A 26,616-nucleotide genomic window follows, 5' to 3' on the forward strand; every position below is an offset into this window, starting at 1 on the left:
AGCTTCGTGGTGGCTGAGGCAGAGGGAACTCAATCCCGGCTCAAGCCCACCCAGGAGAAGCCACCCCTCCCCGGTGTCACTTGCTATGAGGCGTTATGTGTCCCCCAGCTAATTAATACTTAATTAAATGTCACACATGTGATTAGCCGGCGCAGGCAGCAGTGGGGGGGAAGAGGAGGAGCAGAGACCAGCACCCCCAGCCCCTCCTCCCCACCCCCCGGAGAACCACAGACAGATAAATCACAAGGAATGACAAGAAAGGAGCTTTCCCCCCCACTCTGGTGAAGCACTCCTTCCAAGCAGCACTGAGGCTGGGGGGGACACCACTGCTGTGGGGTGACACCCTTGAGCCTGGGTCATGTGCTGCCATACTTTGGTGTCACGGGCCACAGCTGGTGATTAAGGTGGGGTTTGGAATCAGGAAGAGGGGGACCCCCCTGGCTCTGCCCCGGCACCCGGCTTTGGGGCATTACCAGAGGCCTTTAATCAAGGCAGATGCAAAACTTGCTATGATGGCTTCACCTTCCAGCCCTGCTCCCAGCGTCACATGAAGCTGCTGGAGCAAGTCCAGAGGAGGCCATGAGGATGATCAGGGGACTGGAGCACCTCCCATATGAAGACAGGCTGAGAAAGTTGGGGCTGTTCAGCCTGGAGAAGAGAAGGCTGCGTGGAGACCTCATAGCAGCCTTCCAGTATCTGAAGGGAGTCTACAAGGATGCTGGGGAGGGACTATTCATTAGGGACTGTAGTGATAGGACAAGGGGTAATGGGCTTAAAGTGAAGTGGAGGAAGTTCAGGTTAGCTAGAAGGAAGCTCTTCCCTGTGAGGGTGCTGAGGCCCTGGCACAGGTTGCCCAGAGAAGCTGTGGCTGCCCCATCCCTGGCAGTGTTCAAGGTCAGCTTGGACGGGGCTTGGAGCAACCTGGTCTGGTGGAAGGTGTCCCTACCCATTCAGGGGTTGGAACTGGATGAGCTTTGAGGTCCCTTCCAACCCAAACCAGTCTGGGACTCTGTGACTCTATGTGGTCAAAACCATCCCTTGGAGGCTTTGCAGGGATTAAGGTTTCTCAAGTGAGCACGGAGGGAGTGGCACCACCCCAAGGCAGATGCTGAGGGAGCAGAGGGGACCCCTGGCTGTGGCCTCACCACACTGACCCCTGTGACTGTGCTGTCTCCCTGATGTCCAGGCCGGTCCTGCTGGTGGTATGGGTCCAGCCACGTACTGATCTGTCCCAGACACTCCCCAGGGCCCCAGGAGCCATGAAATCCCGGAAAGGCATTTCCTTCCCTTCACACCCACACCCAGACAGAAGGGAAGGCAGGCCAGGTGCCACGGTGATGACCCAGGAGTCAGGGGGATGTTCCCGGGTTTCAGACTGTTCAGGTCTCTTGAGCACATCGTGCTGCAAAGGGCCATGACATGGGCTCATGTGTGGTTTCATCTCCTGACAGGGATGGGATCAGCTTTTGCCAGCTCCAGTTTCCCAGCACAGCACAGGGTGCACCAGTGGCTCTCTGCTGTGGTTCCCCCCTAAGTACACAGGGGTTGCTCTTCCAGCTCCCCTGCACCAGGGCATGGGGACATCAGTAAGCTGACACCTTCTCTGCCCTCACTACAGGGTGCTGACAGCTCCCGGTCTCCATGGTGGGGCTCTGTCCTCCGTGCAAGGGACAGGGGTGTCCCCAGGATGGGTGAGCAGACCCGCAGCTCTGTGGTGAGGATGTCACCCACAAGAGCAGGGATGCTCCAAGCACTGGAGGCACTGGGAGAAGGTCGGTGTGCAGACCAAGCTGTATGACAGACACTGCTGTCACAGCAGTGGAGAGTTTTGCCGCTGTCCCCCCATCCAGCCACAATCTCCATCCCTGTCCCCACATCATGCTGGCCCCCAGGGCGAGCAGCATCCAGAAGTGGAGCAGGGTGATGATTAGCCTGGCCCAAACAAGAGCAGCCAATTGGTTTTGGCTCCTCAGCTCTGAACTGGTTTACCCACCAGGCAGACGCTGGGGCCGGCGCGAGACAGACGCAGGAATGTGCCACGGGGCTTCGGGCAAGATCAGATCCTGTAGTGCAGGCACAGGCTGGCACTGGGGGAATGGTGCTGCAGCCACAGGGGAGGAGAGGGCTGATACAGGCACTGCAGCATCCCTATGGAGAGCTTCTCCTTTGCATGCTCTCCATCAGTTTTGCTGCCAAACTGATAATGGAGATTAAACTTCCTTCTCCATGCATGGAGAACCTCAGTGGGCACAGGAAAGGCCCCCATGCTTCCCACCCCCCTGCTAGCTCTCCAGGGCACAAGAAGGGTTTGAAAAGCTGATGGTGGCCTTAAGAGCAAGGTGCATGTTGCTCCAAAAGCTTTCTCGTGCAGGTACACTTGGAAAGCCAGTGTGGATGCACTGGGCAGCCCTGGGCACACACTCAGCAGGCAGCTGAAGCAAGTCCTGCCAAAACAGCTACTTCGGGTTGGCCCAAAGGTCCCCCGTGCTCAGCAACCTCCTGTGCAAAGGCCAGCAGCAATGGGGCAAGACCAGGCACAGTGGTATCTCCACAGAGCACTGCCGGTGCTGCAGGTGGCCTGGAATGGAGCTTCTCCCCTTGGAAATACTTGATCACTCCGGGAGCCCTGGCAAACCCATGGCACTGGTGATGCCCTGAGGGAAGTGCTTTCACACCCTTCCCATGCTCCTGCCTTGAGTGGCCAGTTTAATTCAGTATCCCCTTGTTCTGCACCAGCAGAAACCACAAAGGGGTCACACCATTTCCCCAGCACTCAAGACTAACCATGGTCCATGACCTTGGTGGCTGGATGCTTTACGTGATGTGCATGGACTGACCATGGCAGCATCCCCAGAGCTGATTCAGTGCACAGGGTGCCAAGACACCCCTCTTGAGCTGTGCCTGCCTTCTTTTCTTGAAGCCTGAAGTTCTAAGAGATTTGGCCAGATTTGGGAACTGTTTACATGTTAACAAACAGCACGTGGCTCAGGGGACAAGTAGGCAGGGACAGAGCAGATGGAGGGGCTGGTGTGGGTGCAGCAGCATGTCCTATCTCTGATTGCTGGTGCCGAGCACAGCAAGGGCAATACACTTCTCACTGGGTTCTGGGCAGGTGAGAGTAAACCATTCCAGTTTCCTTGCAGTAGTCACTCCTGCATTGAGCAAGACCGCTCCCAAAGCAACCACCACACATGCTGCAGGGTGTGAGACAAACACCTGCAGCATTCAGGAAGAAATTCCACTTACCAGTGCAGAGTTGCACAAACAGGCACAGCAAAGTGCTTTTCCACCTTCCTTCGAAGCCTCAGCCGCCCTCCACCTCAGGCACATTCAGATACTATGCAGATAGACCCTAATGAACTGTAATAACACATAAACAATGGCATCCATCGGTCTGTCACCCTTAAACAGCATGTGTCCTTTCCCTCACAACCTACGCACACACTCAAGCATGGAAATGAAAACACTTCCTAGCTGAAGGGCTGGCGTGCAGGAAGGTGGACAGCAGGAGCTGCCAGTAACAGCATCTTCACCCCAGGCCCAGCTCAGCACCGACTAAGCTTGCTGGGGGTGGAGGCACTGCCCATGGCCCCCCTGAGCTGCAGGACGTGGGGTTAGGTTCAGCAGCTCAGACACTGCCTGGCTTCACTTTCATAGAATTACAGAGTGGTCTGGGTTGGAAAGGACCTTCAGATCATCCTGTTCCAGCCCTGCCATGGGAAGGGACACCTCACACTAGACCCAAGGCTCTGTCCAGCCTGGCCTTGAACACCGCCAGGGATGGCGCATTTACCACTTCTCTGGACAACCTGTTCCAGTGCCTCACCACCCTCACAGTAAAAAGCTTCTACCTTCCATCTAACCTGAACTTCCCCCGTCTCACTTCAAGCCCATCAACCCTTGTCCTCTTGCTACAGTCCCTGATGATGAGGCCCTCCCCAGCATCCTTGTAGGCCCCTTAAGATACTGGAAGGCTGCTCTCACTGTTTTCCCAAGAGGTGCATCACAACCCATGGGCAGCTACCAGACGCCATCCCATCATCCTGCCGGGAAAGTCAGTCTGGGGGTCCCAGCAGCAGGATCCCAGTTTGGGGTGCAGGGAGAGGGCTATGGGTGCAGCAGCGACTGCCACACTGGGAGGGAGAGCTGCAGAGGGCTCCCCGTAGAGGGAGAACCAGGAAAGCAACACCAAGTTCTACCAGAAGATCACTTTAAAAATATCTTTAATGGTTTAATGTTTTCAGATACACCCATCTGTTTATTCCACAGCAAAGCTGGCACAAAGGCTGGGATCAGGCACAGCACGTGGCCCCGTGCAACAGGCAAAGCACAGGAAATTGGGATCAGTGCTGGCATGGCATGGCAGTAACTCCAGTGGGTTCATCCCTCACCATGCATTTGCCCAAAGCCAAAGCTGAGGCTGAAGCCTACTCAGGAGAGCTCGGGGTGCACAGGCCATGCACACAACCACACAGCAGCATCCCTGGGATGGGAGTGCCCACGGGCACAGCCCCAAACAGACAGATAAATCCAGTACATTCTGCTATTGAAGCTCCACAGGGAGAAAAGGCACAAACCTTTTGTGTCCATGAATCCCACCACCCTTCCAAAACCCCTTTTCCCCTAAAAATTGATCCCCATCTCAGAAGCCTTGCCACTCAAGCACACCCTCAGCAAACCTCAACTTATTCACAGATGTTCCTCATAGAGTGTGGAGAAAACAGTCAAAAGGAGTTGCATGGAGCAAGCTCAGTAGGGAAGCAAAGGCTTTCTGAAACCATCTCAGGTGCCACCATCCATGGAAATGCTGCATGAACCCCAGAATCAAAAGGCAGCATCACTGACAAGGCAGGGACAGGCAAGTTAAAGTGCATTATATCACCAGGTCAGAGCAGCAGATGGAGATACTTTAAGAGTAACAGGACTAAAACTGCTGGAAGAAAGGAACTAATCCCAGTGACCCTGGGCACACGGTGGGGCTTTACACACCAGGTACAGGTACAGACCCGTGATAGGGAAGCTATTTAGGAAGTAATCCTAAAAATGTCACTTTCCAGGATTTTACTCTTGCTTTATGGGATAATCTAATAAATATAAACAGCCATTCAAAAAATAACCCCACCTTATTGCTTCCTAAAGCGACTCCGAGCAGTCCTATGGACTGTTTGTTCTCTAAGCCCAGTTCACAGTTTGCCTTTAGAGCTCACTGCTGCTTGTGAATTATTTCTGCTTTAACTATTTGGCTCCCTTGGAGTCCCTGTAGAGACACTATGCAGTTGAAGAAAGTTTGGCTCTGCCATGAGAGTCCTTTCCAAAGAAGCTTTTTAACACCTCTTCATCTCCATGAAGACTAGCAAATATTCATACACCCTTTTGCAGAAGGGAGTAAATTTTTTTGGACTGGCATCTATTGCCAGCAATGGACACAGGGAATTTGGTCAAATCAGTCTGAAAGCAACAAGTGTAGGAATATTGGAAGCACTTGTATACATCACTGCAGTGCATCATCAGGACATCCTGCTTAATCTCCCTGTGGCATCTTCTCCAAACACACTGTGGAGGAAAGCTGATTCACCATCATTTGGGAATTTAAAGATTAAGTGCAGCTCACGAGATGTCAGCTCTGCTCAAAAGGTGCTCTCGAGCAGGCAGTGGCACCCGCAGCCCGTAGGGCACACCTCCTGTGTGCGAAACCACTCCATCATATGGCTGGTGTGGCCCCCGTGTCCACACGTCAGGCAGAAGTTGGAGGAGCCTCGCACCGCCACGTGACAGATAGCGCACTGGAAGGTGAAGCCCTTGCAGATGGCGCACTGGGTACCGCGCACCTCGCTGCGGCAGTGGCTGCAGTACACGCCGAACTCTGGCAGGAGGGAACAAACAGAGAGTTAGTGCTGGCAGCCCTGCACACAGCCCCCCGTTCAACAGAGGAGGCCCCCAGACTCACTGCCCAAGAGATTGGCCTCAAACCCCTGCCCAAGGTGAGAGAATGGTATAGAATCACGGAGTGGTTTGGGTTGAGAAGGACCTTAAAGCTCACCCAGTTCCAACCCTCTGCCACGGACAGGGACACCTTTCACTAGAGCAGGTTGCTCCAAGCCCCATCCAAGCTGGCCTTGAACACTGCTAAGGATGGGGCAGCCACATATCTGTTAGCGATTTCAGTCTGGTCTCAGTGCCATGGCTGTCAGCCATGGAGGGGCAATGGCAGTGGTCAAACTCACCGATTTTTTCCTCCAGTTACTCCCCAGGAGGAGTTTCAGGTGCCAAGGTGAGACAGCCACTAATTCCCTGGCATCTCTCCTCCAACCCTCCTCCCAGGTTAGGTGCACCTTCTCCCAGAGGCCCAGGAAGAAGGCATTTTGGCAGCTGCCCTTAAGCAGCAGTTCTGCGCACCTGCACTGCTGGAAAAATTTTGGAATGAAAGTTCTATTTGCCTATTGGCTGGCTCACCCACAGTTAGAGATCTTCCAATAAGGCACTAGAAGGTCACATCAACCCAGATTCAGAAATTAGGACAGCGCATGTCTGGGCTCTTTTTCAGAGGGAATAAAGAATGGCCATCAGCATAAACAGCTGAACATCACTAGCATAACAGTGTGTACTTTTCCATCTTTGCTGGAGAGATGTTACCATCTACAAAGCCCTTGAACCAACATCAAGTCCTTGAACCAACATCTGCAAGCCTCATCTCCAAGCAGAGCTGAGAAGCAGCAAAACCCATCTCTCAGCAGAGCTAACCTCTGGGCAGCATGATGGACACTTTGCATCTCACCGAGCGACCCTGTGTTCCTAAGCTCCTGAGGCAGAGCTGTGACTCTGCCTGGCAGCTGGAGCAGACTGAAGGAGGCACTCACCAATTCCTTTGTGGGGATCGGGAGGACAAGAGACAAACTTGAGAACCTCAGCCCTCTTCTCTCGCAGGCCCCAGCGGTAAAGGATTTCTCCATAGCACTTCTTGAAGTCATCAAATTGCTGAGTGTTGGCGGGATCCAGGAGCCTAGAGGAATAAACAGGGTTGTCATCCACCCAGTGGCTGAAATCCCCTTCCCAGTGATGTCTATACAGCCAGGTAACACTGCTAGGAGAGCAGATTACTTCCCATGTGCTGCTGACAACCTGGCTGAACACTAAGGCATCTGGCCTTCCACTGAAGGGTGTGGACTCAATGGGTGCACTACCCACTGGGGCGCCCACTTGTAGGTGTATCATATACCAGCCAAGCAGAGTTAATCTGCAGTATGAAGCTTCTCCATATGAAAAGGTCCAGGAGCAGGTGTGGTACTTCACAGCACCAACAGAGACCTGGCTGTGGTGTTTTAGCTGACTTGGGTACAGAGTAACACACCCCTGAGTGCCCCCAAGACACCCTATAACCTACCTTTTGTTCTTCTCATGCTGGTCTTTCTCACGCTCACGATGATCGGGATACGTAAGGTTTCCATAGCGGAAGTCATCCGGAGAAGACTCACACCAGGGAGTGGAGGCCTGCTCTGTGTCTTTGTTTGCTGCAAGCATCAAAAGGCCATGAGCACACCTCAGAAAGCACAGTGCTCATGAGCATAACCTCATCAAAACCAAGGTGGGGAAAGAAACATGGAAGACCACTACCTTAGAAAACTAAGTGACTATCTCTATTTGCCAAGTGTTTCTACTGCACTTGGAATCCTAGACTGGTTTGGGTTGAAAGGGATCTTAAAGATCATCTAGTTCCAACACCCATGCCATAGGCAAGGACAAGTTACTCTTTTGGTGACAGGATGGGAACAGGGATCATCAGGCAAAGAAATCTAACATGGAGGAATCCCTTTTGCTTTTTTCCACTTTAGACAGCAATTAATCAGGCATTCAATCACATGGAGTTTGCTTGAGAATACTATCCCTGGCAGACTTGGAAGGAGACAGGAGAATCCTCCCTGTCTCTTTCCTAAGGAGGGAGGACTCTCATCACAAGGGCTGCAGTTACGTAAAGGGATCTCTCTATGGGAGGTATTGCCGTTGGGACAGGGAGAAGACTATTAATAATGGCTACAAGACATCAACAGCTACACTAAGCACCATTCTGCGCTCTTCCTCATATCACAGATGCCCTGATATCGCCCTGAAAAGTTACAACTTGGTGCTAACAATGCTGATGCTGCCCCAGGCCGTGTGTATCACAAGGAATTAGCCAACAGCTTCAATTCTGACACTGAAGCCCTTAAGAATGACTTGTCTTTGACACCTTTGCAGCTCAGCAGAAAACCTCCTTAGGTCTGTGGGTATTTCATGGCACCAAGAACATGAGATAACCACAGCCTTCCCAACTGCTGCTGTTTTTCCAGTGACAGGAGAAAGCACAGCACTCCTTTTGGTGTGAAATTAGCTGGCTGACGACATTGCAAGGCCACTCTTGATAATCACTGAATGACTGTGGTGACTGGAAGAAGTGCCTGAGGACTGAAGAAAGAAAATGTCACTGCTGTCTTCAAAGACAAGGAGAAGGAATCAGGGAACTGCACGGCAGTCAGCCCTACCTCAATCCCTGGGAAGGCAATGGAACAGCTAATCCTGTGAACCATATACAGGCACGTGTAAGTCAAGAAAAATACCAGGAGGAATTGGCATGGTTAACAGCCCCAGTCAAGGCAGTCACCCCAAGTGCTTGCTATAGCCACGCTGGAAGAAAAACAGTACAAACTGGTCTGTCTCTTTACTTGGCTCCCACTGGAAAAGGCAGCAGTGGGAGCTCTTGGCTCTCGGTTAACCTGAGATCCAAGGGCTTAGCTAGGTATGTTTAGGGTGTTTGCAACATTTCCTCCAAAGCCTAGTGGCATAGCATGCTATAGAAGTCAGAAGGGGCAGGACTGCATGAGCACTGACATTGTTACTGCAAGCTCTGCTCACTTCCAACCATGGAGTCCCATCATGTGGGCCAAACTCTAGCAGAGTACATTTACCATTACAACCTTTCTTCCCTCACAGGAAGGAAGGAGCAGAAGCCACCTAAAATCCAGGCCAGAAGGTCAGGAGATCCTGCTATTTCCTACCCAGGTCTTCATACCTATGCTCCAGCCTCCGGTGCCAAGTCCAGGATCTGACATGCTGGAACAGGAACCAGAGGAAGTAAAGCTGGGCTGTTGAGAGGAAATGAGAGGAAATCATGTTACATATATGAGCGATGTTCACAGATAGTTAAGACAAATGGGGAAGAACTGGCCAGCATACATATCGGCTGTGGGAGGCCAGGTTGGAGGCACGAGGAGGAAAGGGGCCAGAGTTTGGGCACCCCTGTAGCCTGGACTGGGCTTCAAACACACTGCAGAGCATGGCCAGGGTCTGCACATCGTGGAGCTGAGAGTAATGAGCCAGCCTGTGAAATTAAAAGGATAGACTGTGTGGGACTGAGCAGAAATCAGTGGCAAAAGCATTCAGACTTCAGGTAAACTAATTCTGAGCCTCTTGCCTAAACCAATTCGGGACACATTACTGACTAGAGGAGGCATGTATGCTCTGAAGGACTCAGTTGTCATTTCCGTTCTGTCACGGAAGAGCCAGTCCTCCTCCTGAGCATGCTCACAGGCAAGAGAAAGATGGGAGCTTTGGGAATACAGCAATACTCATGCCCTGATTATCCCAAGTTTGTGTAGCTTCAGGAACAACATCCACAGAACTGATTTTAAAAGCTGCAGCCATTATACTGACCCCCAGCTACAATGTCTTTCTGAGAAAACCTGTTTTGCCTTGTGGACCACAGGTTTTCTGTGTGGCTATGAAGTTTCTGGTTGGTCTGAAGACTGCGCTCCCCTTCCACCATTGCCACATAGCAGGAAAGAGCTATGTCAAGCAACAGGAATGCCAAAGTACATCTCACAAATCCTGTGCCTCCAATTAGGGTATACTGAGATAATGTCAACTACTAATTATGTCCTCTCCTGAAGAGATTCTATGGCAGAAAGACATCTGCAGCTAATACTTGGCTTTGAGACCAGTGGAATGGTTTCCCTCATGTTTATATGGCAACAGCAAATCTGAAGGTGGAAAACCAACTGCACCAACACCCTCATTTAGGTGGGGAGCAGAAAACCAAAATCCCTAAGTCAGGCATTGTGTAAATGCTGGAAAGCAGAGCACCAACTCCACCTGGCTTATTGATCAGTGTCACCCAAAGAGGACCTGGGTGCTAGATGGGAGGCCAAATGCTGCCTCCTGTATGTCATAAACACACTTGCAGCTTCCCTTCTTGATGTACGTCAGGCTTTAGAAGTGAATATACATGCTGTGACACTACACTACTCCAAATCTGAAATGACACCTTACCATCAGGTACATAGTTATGGAAGGCTTCAGCAACCATTCCCCAACCCCTCCCTGGCATTCAGATACCTACAGGGACTCCAGTAATTGACGTCCAAATGGATGCTGTGCCCAAGGTATCTCCAAATCTGGGTCAGACTTTGGTCCAAGACACAGATCAGTGGCTACCATGGCCAGTGACCAAACCTGGCAGACAGGAAAGAAAAGCATCAAAGCTACAATTAGGAACAACCATACTCTCAGGGCATAGGTGTGTACAAATTCCCTCACAGACAGATAATAATGGAGCTTGCTTTTTTTTTTCCTAGCAGCCGGGAGCAGTTTCAGCCTCTATGTCACAAATAATATATATAATAACACAAACCCAAAGCTTTCGCTGTTCCACTTGCTTTAGGTTTGAGTTAAACCTTGAAGAACAACCTACCACTCAGGGTAGCGTAACAGATCTATTAGTCCATTTTATAGTAATAGACCTCAAAAGGGTTTAGTTTTAGTTTTGATACTGTTCTTGGGTTCAGAGATGTCTGGTGGCTTAAAGTTTATTTTTCACGCAGTGATTCACCAGTATCTCTTGATTAGTTGTTTTATTGATCATCTCTGTTGTCCTGGCGCAGCCCAGTGCAGTCAGGAGTACAAACTTGCCATTTCTACTCAAATGGTTTAGCTATTTCACATGATATTTCTCATTCATTTACATACTCAACTCTGAAAACCGCTGATCTTTTCAGCCTCTATACTGCTGCTCTAGGACTGTTTTTGTCTGTTGGGCCTTTTAAATTGGGGCAATTAGAATATTCCAAGGAAAAGCATAGTTCCTAGTTTGGCATGAAAAAGAGAACAGGAAAAGAGAATTATGTTGGAAAGACAGCAGAAATCAGAGCCGGTAACATGCAAAAGTAAAGAAAACCCACATGCTCCAAACAGGAAGAACAGCCAGGAGCAGCAGTCCCCCAGCTACTCACTGGGAAACCGAAACAGGAGAGAAACTAAAACCAAAGATGGGTCTGAGTACAAGAGAGCAAAGAAAGGTAGAACTGGTAAGATGCCACTTCCTACACTGCTACAGAGCACATCTTACATGTAACCTGCAACTCAAACATCCCTACCTGGTAGGAATTGGGCAAGCTGCAACACAGAGCGGAGTTACACAGGACAGGGAAAAACAAACAAGAAACAGATGTATCTCAGAGGAAGTTGGCAAACATTATTCCACCCAAGCTCTGGTCCTATGTGGGCAAACAAGAGGGCAAGATGAAGCATTGACAAAGAGGACCTAGACCTACTTCCTCTCTCCTGCTCCAGGAGAACCCACCAAGAAGCAAGACAACAGCTTGAGTTTACTTCTGCTTAGATGAGGTAAGCCTACGTATGTTCCCTGCCTGGGTCTAGGAAAAGCCAAATGCTCAGGAGTAGAGCACAGCTCCTCTGGCAGTGCCAGCTCCTGTATCTTTCAGATGCTTCGGTCTCCTGTCAAATGTTCTGCCTGTTGCAATGGACCAATCACACAGAAAAAGATGTGCTACAACAGTAATTTTTCTCCTATTATTAGCTGCAGGCAAGTAGCCAGCCCCATTTTGGGGCTGGGTTCCTGGGTTCAGACTCCTGTGGAGAAGCAGGTTGCAGTTATCACCCAGTGCCAACGCAGATGAATACCAAACAATGGGAACCATTATGCGTAAGAGAGAAGAAAAAAAATCACCCATCAAAATGCTGACAGCCGCTCAGCAACTCTGTGCACAGTTACTCCATTTGCTGACTCAAAAGCAGGCTGCATTCCTTGCTTTGCCTGCAGGAATTCCCTGAAAAATGTGCCTCACTCAGTTTGACAAAGGGCATAAAACAATCTGCTTGCAGCCCTGGGAAGGAATCTCTACATGCCAAGAGTCAGTGAGATAGAGACCACCTCTGTGGCTGTTCCACAGGCCTTGGTTCATAAATTGGAAATTCCCTGGAACAACTGCTCAGCCCACGGGGTTTTTGGGGTATCAAGGTGAGAGCACAAGCGTGCTGAGGAAGAGCTCTGATTCAATGTCATTACCTGTACGAGGTCCCTCCGTCCCACAGCCAAGGCTGAGGCAGCATTCTTCTGGCAAGTCTCTTGGATATTATTCACATTTAGTCTAAAAAGAGAGAGCTCAGTTACCTATGAAGGTAAAAGTTAAAAAAAAAAACATGCTAAAACCCACATTACCTATAAAGGTGGGGAGGAATGGGGGAGAAGTAATACTGACAGCAGCAAGTAGCTCAAAATTTCGTGATCAGTACAAACCTGCTAGCATAGCCAGGATCCCATCACTTCCTTTTCTTATTCAGGGATCACTGCCATCCTTCTCCCACTGTTCATCTTTACTAACACACTGCACATCAAGTCCAGCTTCCAAACTAGCTGGGATTGATCCTAAGAAGCACCATCTCTAAAGAGATACCAGACCAAACTTGTACCAGAATACCCCCTAAGCCAAGATACATTCTTGTCTCTAGAAGCTGGTGCCATCAGTTATGTGGTGCTGTGCCCATTCAGTCAATTGGTCTGCTCTGACTGACCGGGACTGAGACAGTAGCATGCTGAGGAGAAGCAGGCTGGTCTTCAGCCTGCCCTGCAGTAGGATAACACATTCACTGGGGAGTGTCTGAGAGGTTGGCAAGGTGGCCTGAGGAAACCCATGAAGGCTTTCCTGCTTATTGTCAGAATTCTTCCCAAGACGTGTGGCACTTTTACTGCTTAAGATCTTAGAGCAAACGGAAAAAGGTCAGGATGTTCACACATGAGATATCCAGAGTGGAAAGGTCCAACAGTTTTTTTAAAGAACACTTTTTTTTTTAATTATACAGAAAAAATCCAACACAGAATATTTTTATTTTCTCTCTCTTCCCATACCCTTCTGTCTCCTCTAAGAAGGAACATCTGCTTCTTCCCTGAATGTCCATAAATTGGAAATTCTGTGAAGGACGAGGCAGTATTGCCAAAGCTAAGTTAAAAAAAAAAACCAAAAACAGGAACAGAGATTTTGTAACTATCTGAAATAGAAAGTTTGGAAAAAGAAGCAGTCTGTCCTTAAAAAAACCCTGACCAAACAACCAGAAATCACAGAACTTTTCCATCTTTTCCATTAAAGCAAAAAAATTTGCTGTACAGACACTGGCATGTACAACCAAGTCTCCAAGTGAATGGGGCATTCTAGATACTTCTGAAATGAAAAAGTCTTATGAGATTTTAACAGGTTTCCAGTACGAGAATGTGCATTTATTGGAATTTTTAAGCTTGTGCATTTAAGTGTGGAGTTTAACACAAGATTTGAAAAGGAATTTGTACTGATAACTTCTCTCAAGCTGCAAACATGTAAGATCCACAATGATGGTGCTGGAGCACCAGTTCAAACTCTGTATACAACATCCCAGCACAAATCTCTTCAACACACTTTTCACATTTATAGGAGACAAGTTCCCTCTCACAGGCTGAGGGATACCATGATAAAGCAGCAAGGCAAGAACAGAGGAAGAAGGTACAGAAGCACTCAAAGATCAGGGCTGACTGATATCAGGAGCAAAGCACAGCCAAAACCAGCTGCTTTGATTTGGAAAGGGTGCCAGCCCATACATACTCACATATAGAGCTCTCCCAGCAGCTTGTGGACAGGCAGCAAGCAGGAAATATCCTGGATAATAACTTTCCCGGCAGCTTTAATGGGTCGGTTGTTGGCATCTGTCCCCTCTCGTTTGCTTTTCCACCTCCTTGATTTCTGCATAATAAATTGCAACGTGTTACTGGGGAGGACAGCAGGCTTTTTGGGCCAGGGAAAAAAGCACTAGGGTCAGGAATAATGCAAGCAGCACCCAAACCTGCCTTTCAGAAGGCTCTTTGTTACCCTGGAAAACATCCATGACATGCCCAGGAGAACAAGCATCTCCATCTGTAGAAGTGAAAAACTGGTCAAGGCAGCAAGCTCAAGGTCAAACTCACTCAAAAAGTATTTTGTGAAAGCCAATAAGAGAACAAATCGGCCTCAGGATGCCAATCAAACCTGGGCAGGTTTGGCAGGAGGATGGCTCAATTGTCATTCTCATTAGAGGTCCGTCCTGGAAACCCTCTGTGCACAGACCACTGTTGACTTCAGCCAACATCAGCACAGAGATGTGGGGAGGCAGCTTTCATTTGCCTTTAGCTTCAGGGCAAACTGACAGCTCCAGAGTCTGTTCTGGTCTGCTCTTTCAGTGTTTGAGTAAATCTCTGTTTAGCTTCACACAGCAGGGGTCCCACCTCCTGCTTTATCAACAGCTTCAGAAAAGCAACTGGCAGATGATAAAGCAGGACCTGAGTTTTCCTAGCTACCATACTCACAGCTACTTACAACTGGCTCAGGACATAAGGTGGTGGGGAGAAGGGAGAAGAGGAATCAACACAAGGGAACAAAACCAAGAAGCAAAGATTCCCAGATACTCTCCTTAACAGACACGGAGATCACATTAATGCCAAGCTGCATAAAGCTACCTTGGCTGTAGGAAACACCATAGAGTATTTGTCTAGTATCCTGAGCTCTTCCAGCTCCTCGCTCTAGGAGGGTGAGGAGGAGAAGGGATGAAAAGATGAGTGGCAGCACAACAGGCAGTAGGCACTGGAGCTCCACTGGCTGCTATGCAGCATTTCTCAGAGCAACAAAGAATGCTTTGCAGCACTGCTCCCCTATGGCTTGTTCCCTCACTGACACACAGAGTCGATGCTCTTCGTGGAAGTATCCTGGTCATGCCAAGTTATGCAGGGTATTCTAAGGCACTTGTGGGGCTTCCTACATCCCTATCTGAAGCAAACAGCTCCTTTGATGGGGCCAGCAAACCAGCCCTGTGGTGACAGCTCTGCAAGACAACACATCCATGCTCCTAAAGAGCAGCTACTCTACAGGAAGGGCAGGACTTGGACCTGCAATTGGGTCACCTCTACTGTGGATGTTAGGCCAGGTCTGGGATGGGTGGGTACCAAACTACCATCATACATAATCCTACGAGAACCTGAGCAGGCCCATCACAGTCACAGAATGCCCTTAAAAAAAAACCTCATTAGAGAAAAACACCTCATTAGATCTTAAGAAATTAATTCCTCTTTCACTGCCTGCCTGGCTCAAGCTGAAGCCAGTGTGCTGAGGAGATCTTGCTGTGCTGAGTGTACATGCTACTAGCACGTCACAAGAAGTAAAATGGCGATGTTCCTGAGGCCACTCTGAACAGTGGGTGACTGAGGCTCAGAAGCTCAAGCACAGGCTTGACAGTAAGTGAAGAAGGCATTTCAGACCTCAAAGAGGTGGAGCTGGATTTTGCCAGGGTTGCCCACGTAAGAGCATCACCAGTCCCCCTGATCTTCCACTGCTCCTCAGAGGAAAGAGAAGTAGTGTGCATGCTGCTCAATATTCAGAGATGCCAAATGGTGGTGGAAACAGAGCTGTCAGCATTCAGTGCTAGAAGGCTGACCAGGGTATGATTCTGATCTCTGCCATGTCCCCTCAAGTCCTAATCCATTCAAGCAGAGTTTGCCTGCAGTATTTATCTGCTACATCACTCTGAGAAGTGCTATGCAGTAGAAAGTGGGTAGAATGTGGTCAAGTGGGAGATCAATCTCTCTGGAATACATCAGTTCCTAGTGAAGGCAGTTTGATTTACCTCTGACTCTCTTCTCATCAGGCAGACTATACCTCTTTTGATAATACCTAAAAATGTAGCTACCCTCCCCATGCTGAAGGATGTGGGATGTATTACAACAAGGTTCCCAAATAACAGTGGCACCTCTACCTCATTCCTTGTCAGGACAGCCAAATGCTGTCTGCTAGCTTCAGTGAGGAGCTGTTGATGCTGCCAAAAAAAATACTTGCGCAAAGCTTGGGAACCCCTGCAGGGACATGCAGCGCTCGGCCACTGTCCTGGAAGGGCTACCAGGCTCCTCACAACCAAAGCTGTTGTGTGTTCTGTGTTTGAGCAGGTAGTTGGACCCAGGCTTGCAGATGCACAACCACATTCTGCAGGTCTGTCACCAGGGATCTTCTAAAGCTTGGCAGGAATTTGGAGAGCAACTTGCCACCTCCTGACCATCCATAAGCCAGCTGCCCCCAGGACTCGTAGACTATGGAGAATTCCCTCTGACTGAGGCATGTTCTCTGTCCCATCCTAAGGAACAGATTCAACCTGCTCCTGCCCTCTGCAAGAGCAGACTGAAGAAGCCTCCTAACAGGCATTTCAAAGGCTAGAAACATGAACAACACATATCACTTTCCACAAGTAATTCAGTCACTTTTTTGCTGTTGTTGTTTTGAGGAGAATGACAACAAATGAGGATGACAATGGAAAAGAGATCCCATGAATGGTTTCCACTTCTTGCTGTTAGCATATCACCAGACAAATGAAGACACTACATGTACCAGAATCCCCTGAGAACTTGGACTCACAACAAAATTGTCCTGTTTTCTCCCTCTAAGCACTGCCTATTTACTGGCAAAAAGGGATGCCCTAATTCTTTACTGGTGGAACTCTTGGAGAAGAGATAGTTGATGGCCAATATGTCCTGCCAGCACTACACTGCCACAATCACTACTTCCTGCCCCTGTGGCAAAAGAAAATCCTAAAGCCAAATGTAAAGTCACATTAAAATGTCTGTTTTTTTGCAATTCATGTTTGTCTCAGCCACAGTAACAAAATGTTAGAAAAAACTATGAACAGAAGTATGGGAACCATCACCACTGACAGCAGAAGCTATACTTTGAGCCAAATAATTGCTGGTGTTCATTACAGGAGTGAATCTCCACCAGGCAGTATTTGAGCACTATTAATAGGGGTTACCAGAGGCAAGAAGGGCTCTAGCTTGTGTTTGTCTAGACAAGGTTCACCACAAGGCTCCTTGTTCCCTTCTGCTTCACCTCTTCTCCCTGGGGAAGCTCTCACTATGGTGTTATTTAAAGGTGTCACCAAGACTCATGGATGTTAGGGTAGGATAGAAAACAGGTCTCTTCCTAGGGGCTGGAGCACAGGTCACAAGGGGGAGCAGGGAACACAACAGCTGGAGCTGAAGCAGAAATTAACATGCATGCACCAAGGTAACTATGACAGTGAAGGTCAAAGACACAGGTTTTCTGCACTGCCTCCAACATTTCTAGCTTCTCCTGCAGCCTAGAATCCATGTCAAGCAGAACTGCATCTACCCAGCTGCTCCTGAGAGTTTGAGAGGAAGAACAGAAAGAAAATAGCTAGTGACAGTAAATTAAGACTCATCAGTTCCTCAGAGCATTGGAAGGAAAGAAATCAGAGTATTTATGACAATCACAGGGTTGAAGGTGACAGTGGCAACAGCACCAACTAATGACTAAAAAAGCCAGCCTGTATCTGCACTACCATACCTAAGGCTGTAATTTCCTGCAGTCCGAGGTGATAACAATGGCAGTAAATGGGTTACATGTAGAAACAGACAGCCCAAGAATAAGCCACCAACTGCTTCGTAGCAACCACCATCATCACTATGTACACAGTAGAAGTAGTTCTGAAATGCTGCATGTCTGCTTGGAAAGGATGCCCAACAGTTGGGTGTGTGTGTCTTTGGATCCTGCTGAGGCAGTGCTGTAAGCAGCATCATGAAATGTAAAGTGCCTATTTGCATAAGCAGATGCAAAATTTCAGCATTTGTGGTATAAAGTGGTGTTAGTAGAGCACAGGGAAAGGTTGCGGACAGAAGTGAACAGACTTGATGCAAAGACTAAGCTACGATATGGCATTTACAAAATGAAGAGGTAAACCTGCTCAAAATCAGGTTCAAACTGCTTCTAATATTATTTTTTTTCTTTTAAAGTAAGATTTAAAAATTGCTGCCTCCCTGCAAAACGCTATGCTCCTTTATTCTGAACTACTGCATACAGATTAACTCCCCCATGCAGGTCATGCAGCACTGCCTGGATTTTTCTTTTCAAAATAATCAACACTTACTATTTCCAGCACCTCCCACAGTACCAGGCAACTTCCACAAAGGGGGTAAAAAAAAAAAACAACAACCAACCTATCAGAGGCACTTCTGTGGCCCCCAGCAGGAATATTTCTTTAGAGCTTTTATTAATTAATAGCTGGCAGCTGCCCTGAAGCACTGGCATTTCTGAAGTGGAGTCATTACCTAGAAAGAAGGGGGAATTATTCCTTCTTCTAGACTTGTCTCTTGCTTCCCAGAGCACCCTGAGCAATGCTGAGCTCTTACCCCAGAAGGGGGGGCAGCTGGTCTGCACAAATACTCCACACCTCTCTCCATGCTTGCCTGCCCATTCGCCTTGGGCACTGTGATCCACTTTAGACAATGTGATTAGCCTCTTCCAAAGGTTATCCACAAATACAGTTAAACCTTCAAGGCTTGTATTAATCCATATATAATTTTTAAGTATATGCTACACAAAATTATAGCTTTATCACATCACTACTTGCTCTTCCTTCCAAGCCAGTGGTAAGGGAATTAAACTGTGGCACTTTGTGCACTACAATTTACCACACCACAAGCTGGCAAGTCCCTTGCGTGGTTTTCTTTCTTTCAGCCTTTTCCTGATTCAAGACTGATTTTGAAGATTTTTTGCCTTCACTGCTCACATTTCTTTATTAATTCTTTGCAAAAGCCTTGATGGTGTCAAGTAAATTACTTCAAGTAAATGATGTCTTTCACCTATTATTTGCTATTATAGTCTTAGAGCTGCTGTAATTAGGAAGACTTGATGCTATTATACCGGGTTAAATTAGGTGTTACAGGAATTGTATTTTATTCCCTGCCATCTTATGAAGGGATAGCATGAGAGACAGCAGCTGTGAAAAAAGAGTTTCACACAAACATTGTGAAAAGTGGTCCTAAAGAGATAATCTTTAAACTGAAATGGAGTTTTCTGAGTTTTGCCTATGCTTGGCAGATGAGTGATGAGATAGTAATTACCCAAATTTACAGCACAGCTTGAGCAATGCTGATATCATCAAGATGTTCACATGAATGATGTTCAAGCTTGAGAGACACATGGACCTGACTAATGGAAAACAACTGCCAAAGCAGCCTCAGAGGGGCAGGTGCCAGGAAGAAGTCGCTGGAAGTGTAGCCTCTCACACTGAATGCAGGGTGGTGCCATTCCTGGGGCTGGGAGGAGATCACAAATTAAGGAGAAATTCTATTTATTGCTGTGGGAAATTAGGCCTTATGATGCACGGCCCTGAGAATAGGCAGCTCATTTTATGGCAAATCATTGTCAGCAACTCAACCGGTTTGTTTCTTCCACAGCTCTTAAGTGATCCTCCCTCTCCAGCAAGGCTTTATCTTTTTCAGAAATGAGGTGCTCCAGTGTCAGTCTCACCAGTTGAATGATGAGGCATAATAATCATTAAGCTCCTCTGCAGCTCTGTTACTTAGAGTTTGATTTTTTCTTACATTGCAAACTACCCCTTGGCATCCTTTCCTGACTGCTAGGCTAGGTAAAATAGGTGTGTTGTAGGTCAGTATTCATACCCTGCAAGCTACTGTCTGCTCCTGTCCACTTACACGCTCTTACTGAAGCCCTCGGCCCTGTGTGGAGTGCAAGTCTCCCAACTCTGTGCAGGTTACTCAAAGGCAGGCCGGTGGCATTTTATTCTTGGGCCCTTGGGCAGAAGACAGGGTTATATCAAGGACAGTATTAGCACAGCGCACAGTACCGGGAAGTCGTTAATTGCTTGTATGGACCAACGTCGCCAGGCAGAGCGAGGAGACATCTGTATGTGAAAACATTATACCCAGGAAAAGGGAAGAAAGACACCAAGAAAAATAAAGACAAAAGGTAAATAGACTGAAATGAAAAGTGCCTTGAACCAGCAGAGTAAAAGATATTGTTCCCAATGGTTCTGTTACACAACAAACAGTTGTAAACCATGATCCCCACTTTCATCCACACAGTTGTACTATGCGTTACTTACAGCCCTGTGTCTGTGCCCCACATCAGCCTCCGCAGAAGACTTTGCCAACGACAGATCTCAATAAAGTCTTCCACACAGAGTTGTATTAATGCAAGAAGCACAGGACTGTTTCATGTGCTTTATGACCTTTTTCATACCATCAATTGACAGCTGAGCAGAGGACAATACCCTGGTGCCTCAAATGCCAGGCTCCTACTCTAATAAATTTTATTCCTCTTGGATGAGGAGGAAAATAAGTGCAAACTGCATTATTTTTAACACAGCTGTCCACCATGGCATAGAAATCTGTAGGAAGCTAAATAAACACTCCTTCTTACTCAGGTATCTCTTTAAAATCCAGTGTCCTCCACAATTTCATACACTGGAACCTGCTATAACTGTTCACTTTCATTTTAAACAATACAAGTCACATGTCAGGATATCAGAAGAGATACAGAGACCCTGCTACTTGGCAGCGCCACGTATAAATTGTCCTCATGGGTTGAGGAACTCTTTCAGATTGAGTAAGTGATCAAATTCACTGACTGACTATGCAGAATAGCTCCAAAGTAGGCTTTCACTACAAAAGTACATACATTTCATTAAGCATGCAACTCAGTATTAAAGCAACAATAAATGGAATCTCTCAAAGCACATTACTGCACACTCATTTGGAAAAAAAACAAACTTCTGTTTCGGTTCTGTAAGAATCAACACAACAAAAAGTGTTATTTGTGTTGTACGCAATGTATTTTACATTTATTTCCAGCTGATGGTGGGCAGTCAAGGCCATCAGCTATGCCTGGCCTCTACCTTCCCTTGCATCTTGCTGCTGGGAGAACCCTGCAGCCAGGGAGCCATGAGAGAGGAGAAGACTGCAGCCTCACCAGAGAAGGAGAAATGGGTCAACTGAAAGAAATTCAGTATAGCAGAGAAGCAGCAAAACTAAGCTCAGCCCTCTTGTGAAGTCCTACTCTTCTGCAGTGAGAGCCACTGCTGCCAGCCTCCACTCTCACGTCTGTGAGTTTGAGAGGTTTGCAACCAGGTAGACACCAGGCAAAACCTGAGGGATATCCTGAGAAGCAACAGTTTCCAAGCCCTGCCCAATTCCCCAATGGGAAGCATCACTGTCACCACCCCTGTGTGGAGCTGTCTCTCTGGAAAATCTGAGCTGTCCCCAGGTCTCCACTGGCACAACACCCTAACTGAAGCCGGGGGGGGAACCACAGGCACAGCACCTTCTTTGAGACAAATCCAGGTTGGAAACACTGGTGGCATTGCCTCAGTATAGATACAGCTTCTTCCTGCTGACTATTCTTCTTCAGCAGGATTTTTTTTTTTGATGAGTGAAAAGGAGGAAGAAAGGAGTGTGCATGTGTGAATAAAATAGGAGAAAGATATACATGTGTGTGTGTATACACACTCATTTAGAAGAGCACAGGAAGGCTCAGTGCTGGCTTTAGTTTTATTTGGTTATTTAAGGAGATCTCTGCTGGGTTCAGCAGCTCTCCTCCCTTTACAGGAACCTGAGATATTACCTGTCTATAAATGGGCAAATTCCACTTGTTTGCTAATGGTAGTGATGCCAGTGGGATTGCTATATGTGATTTAAATACCTGCTTACTACTGTCAAACTCAGTTTTGGGGCTGAAGTTATATAACACAAGAGTTTAACACCAACATTTCAACTTCTGTTTTAACACAAATATAAAATCCAAGCTTGAGAGCAAGGAGTTAATTAGACTTAAGAGTCTGGGCTTTTTAAAAAACTCACAATGAAATGACATAAAAATATGTAGCATTGATCTAACAGAGGCCATGACATTATTCCCCTTCAGCAAAGATTTTCTGATTGTTTAGAAGTTAAAGTTGAGCTTTGGTTTTTAAACTTTCATCTGCAAGAACACTTGAGTTAGCTTTCTGCTATGGCCTTTACACTTCTTCCAATCCAGTATGCAAGGAGAGAGCTTGACTACACAATGCTGTCTCCATTTTCTTCCCTCCCAATGATACAAATCTTGTAGCCATCAATACAAGAGCTGGGGAGACAGGTCACATGAAATTGCACCAAGCTGCTTCCACATGTTATTTTTAGCTTTGTCTGTAATCTTAGAGAGCTGTGTGTCACAGGCATGCATGCTGCAGAGGACAGAGGTAGCCCTTTAAATAAACTCTCCTGCAAAGACCAGAACAGGCTGTAATTATACCTGGCAGAACCATTTTCTCTTCCCATCAAAAAGGAGTTTGTGTGGGTCAAAAAACAAGAATGGGGACTCAAGAGTCTTCTGTGGTCTGTGTGGAGGCAAAGCTTGCCATGAGGAGAGAGTGTTTCCCCATGGCTAGAAAGTGCAGTTACTTAACTTATATCATGAAAGCAGGACATAGTCCCAGAGAGGTCAGCTGTCATGTCCAGCCATACTGGAAAATCAATACCTCTTTTGGTGCCAAGGAAGGATGAGAGCTCAAGGCTCTGACTTTCCCTCTGCTCCCAGGACAGGAGTTCCCAAGTTCCACCGCAGCAGAATGCAGACAGCTCTCAGCTTTCGTTGAGGTACCTGGAAGCTCTCTACTGCTGCAGAGGATGAGTGTCCTCAGCATGGACAGTAGTGGGAAAATTACTTGAATGCCCCAAATTCTTAGGCTCTCAGTGGAAGCTTACTGTACTTCTGTAAGCCATTTCACCCTCTGCTGAAGCAGAGAGCTAGTTTCTGAGCAAGCTGCACGGCCTATTACTCCCACAGCATCTGCTTCAGGCACATCAGGCCCTCAGCTCCCTGAGAACTACAGCCGTCCTACAATTACCAACAAGTCTTCCTCACCCTCTATGATCCTGAAGAAAACAATCCCACTCGCCCCCAAAGTCCTTCTTGTAAACAACAATGACAGCAAGACCTACACCTAAACCAGAAGTATGTGGACTGGAAGATCTTTGGAGAATCATGTAGGAATGACTTCTATTTTAAAAAAGTCCAAAGGGGCACATATCCCTGAAAGAGACACCTGTAATAGAAATAACCAAATATATCCCATAATTCAGGAGAAGTTGTCAGTTAGCTGCAGAGAGCCACAACCCTTTGCAGTTATATACATCAGGGAGTAGAGGACAGCAGAGTTGCCTATATGTATTTATCGAGAGGCTACAACTTGAGTGTGAGATTTTAACCCTACTTAATGCAAAGTGAGACAGTGTAACACACCGAAGAAAGCTGTGATGGTCAGTGTAGAGAAATATCAAAATAAGCAGGTCAAATACTGGAGAGGATCAGTATAGGAGATAAATCCATTTGACATTTTTACAGAGCTGTCTGTAAAAAGATGCCTTCTTTGAGGAATATGAAGCTTCTGTTACTAGGAATGCTCACAGCTATATGAAAGGAATACAGATCACAAAAGCTGAAGTGTTAAAAAAGGCTTTTTGGCCTGGTGTTTACCCTCTCTTTGTAGTAGAAGGAGCTAATGGAGACTTGCTCCTTCTCACTGCGTGTTGGACTCCCGCTGTACAAACGCAGATTGCCTGGAGTCTCTGTGCGGATCTTCATTGGAGTAATGAGGCCACTATGGTATGCTGATAAAGCTGACAGGGACCTGGAAAAAAAAGAATACACTTTCAGGAGCTTTTATACACCAAACTGCCCTGGAGGTTCACACCAACATCTCCACTAAGTTGCTAACAGTGTGTTGAAAGGAGTCTGCGAGGGCCGTGCTGTAAAGGACCAGGCTCTCTGTGTCGAGAACACTGCTAACACTAGAGGTCAGCAGCTCCAGCGTAGGAATTGATCTATTTTCCCACCCGTGACAGCAGCACACCTCACCTGGGCGTGGGCTCCATAGGGGACACCGCACGGTGCATGGTCATTGGTCTCGTGAAATACACCAGGTACCCTAAAGAGACAGGATATGGCATAAAGATCACAAAGTGAGGAGAAGATTGTCCAGGGGTGGGTTACACAAGGAAATACGATCATGTAAGGGACTGGGTGCCTACCCATTACCACGAGTGCTTTTAAATCTCAAGTAGATAACCACATTTTCTGAAACCAAATGCACTCCCTGCAAACTCATTAAAATGCATGTTCTGTTGAGATGATTGTCTTAAAAGCACCATCTCAAGTGGCTTACAGAATGTTAAAGGCAGTAAGAGAAAATGAGCAGGTACATACTCCTGTTTTGACTCTTCACCAGAACATATCAAGCACTGCTATTTTAGAGGAAAGTGAGGTGATGTCTAGCTATACAGAGAAACCATTGCAGCTTGTACATCTCTCCACAGATAACCACAGCCATCTGAAGCCACTCCAGAGTACTCTCTCACAAGCCTTACCCCATTTGTTAGCATCTCAAGTGTCTTCATATACCCACTCTTGCAATGGTTTCAGGACTTAGCAGGTTTCACTGAGCCTATTCAATGCAATACCACCCTGTTTTTCTGGGAATTCAATAAGGACTTTGTGAAAAGCAGCTCTAAAACATGCTCAAACTGGGATGTGGTCAGATGTGGAGGAGGCATGCTTGCATCTGAAACAGCTCAGTGAAATTTAACAGCTCTTACTCAGACCTTAATCTGTTTTTAGGATGATCTCTGCATTGTACACTTTCTTGGAAACCTGGACGTGATTGTACACCATCTCCCATTTAAGAGAATTTTCCCAAGGACCTCGGAAAACAGAAAGGGTGCAGAGTGAGAAAAGAATGGTTAGTAACAAGAATATAGTTTCAGCAAGGGGTAAGTTCAACCCCAAATCACCAGAATTTGTGAAGACTGAGCACCAGAATATGTACAGCAATTTGATGTTGGTAGGAGAAAGCTAGGCAAGGAAAACAGCTACTCCCAGTCTTCTGTAAAAGAGTGGTCTATCAATGCCTCTGGCATGCCACAAACCAAAGGCCATTTCTTTAACCAGCCCTGGATTTCCAAATCCTAAAATCCCACACACTCAACACCAACTGCAAACAGTTGCTAACTAGCCCCACTATCTGCAAATTTATCACAACCTCACTGCTTTAATACCATTTCTTACTCATTGCATAGCAGTGACCAAAACCTTGTTTTATCCACAGGCAAGCCTTCCCCAAAACATTCAAAGGCCCACTCATCAGGTAAGTGTTGTAACATATCAGTGATGGGGCTAACCTGCACCACAGAACCTGGCTCCAGAGGTCCGTGGAAATGGTATGTTAGAGTCCTGGTATGAGCCATAGGCATTGGAGACCCGGGCGAACGTGGGCAAGGGGGGTGTTACGGAGTTGGACAAAGCGTAGGGATTGCTGGATGTACTGTCCTCTTGGTTCTGAAACAGAAGTTACTCAAGGTCACACTCCTGCTGCCACAGAAAGGAAACACAGCTGGAGCACTGGACATCACAGCGTGTGGCAGCCTCATGGAAGGTGCTTGTTTGAGCCAGAGCAGATCAAGGACAGAGTAAGGCTATTGCTCTGTTGCACAGGCACTTAAAAGCACATTTACCTTTGAGGAAAGGGCTTCTCTGGCTGCTTGTCCAGAGATATCTCTCCCACCACAGCCATGTTGAAATGTAGAGCTTAACTTGGGGTGAAACTACATAGAAAATCTAATCCTCTCACTGGATATGACTCCCAAGACTGGATATGACTCTAAAGGGAACTCAGCTAAATCTGACAACTCAATGATGCAAGTGAGACAGTCTCCTTAAATAAGAATACCACACAACTGTGGGGAGTTCAAATGCAGGCTGGAAGTCAAAGTGAGGAAGGCAGATAGTGTGCAACACCGAGGGACCTCAGGCCTATCCATGAATTTTGGCAGAAATCTGCATTTATATTGATAAAGAGTACTACAGCTTAGGTGTAAAGGAATTCTCTAAAGGCAGTGACACCTGGCTTGAGTCATCAGATTTCCATACAACAGAGAAAGTTCCTACTCTTAGAACAACACTGCTGACACCAAACAGATTAAGCCTTTTCTTGGTAAAAATACATAAACAAAAAAATAAAAAAGCCCTTTATTTGTGATGAATAAACAAAACCTCTTGGAAAAGAAACCTGAGGAGCCTCTCCAATCTCTTCATGAATGCTGAGAACACCCACCCTGGTACAGTTCACCCACACACAGACCTAATACCTGACACTGGGATGCTGAGTAGGTATCACAGATCTCTCAGCTATGGGCAGGCTGTGACTTGGATTTATCTGCAGTATCATCCTTACAAAACCTCAGCACAAGGCTTCAGAAAAGACTTTCACAGATTTTTTTTTTTTTAAGAGATTAAACAAACACCCTAGAATAGGACTAGCAGGATATGTGACTAGAACTGAGGAGGTAAAGGCATCTGCCACTGCCTTCCAGACAAGAATGGATCCATCAGCTTCCCAAGGCCTCTTCTCTCATGGATGATAACCATGCTCTTGCACTAGTTCGATATATTGCGAGCT

General features: G+C 47.2%; 1 protein-coding gene across 2 annotated transcripts in view; it reads right to left on the reverse strand.

The window, feature by feature from the left end:
• Positions 1-4,206: 4,206 nt before the first annotated feature.
• The window catches only part of WDR59 (WD repeat domain 59), a 50,574-nt gene continuing 28,164 nt past the window's right edge, over positions 4,207-26,616 (reverse strand). The window contains exons 16-26 of one of the 2 annotated variants that reach the window (XM_034072800.1): positions 25,340-25,496; positions 24,021-24,090; positions 23,640-23,793; positions 13,903-14,036; positions 12,335-12,416; positions 10,370-10,482; positions 9,208-9,352; positions 9,044-9,116; positions 7,382-7,508; positions 6,858-7,000; positions 4,207-5,863 (exon numbers count right to left, since the gene is read on the reverse strand). In XM_034072800.1, the coding sequence (XP_033928691.1) occupies positions 5,628-5,863; positions 6,858-7,000; positions 7,382-7,508; positions 9,044-9,116; positions 9,208-9,352; positions 10,370-10,482; positions 12,335-12,416; positions 13,903-14,036; positions 23,640-23,793; positions 24,021-24,090; positions 25,340-25,496 (1,434 nt within the window). In that variant the 3' untranslated portion in view covers positions 4,207-5,627. Of the gene's footprint in view, positions 5,864-6,857; positions 7,001-7,381; positions 7,509-9,043; positions 9,117-9,207; positions 9,353-10,369; positions 10,483-12,334; positions 12,417-13,902; positions 14,037-23,639; positions 23,794-24,020; positions 24,091-25,339; positions 25,497-26,616 lie in introns of those variants that run through there. The other variant, XM_034072801.1, reaches the window with a different exon arrangement.

Source organism: Melopsittacus undulatus, chromosome Z (genome assembly GCF_012275295.1).
Source record: "Melopsittacus undulatus isolate bMelUnd1 chromosome Z, bMelUnd1.mat.Z, whole genome shotgun sequence".
In the NCBI taxonomy this organism is placed as follows: Eukaryota; Metazoa; Chordata; class Aves; order Psittaciformes; family Psittaculidae; genus Melopsittacus; species Melopsittacus undulatus.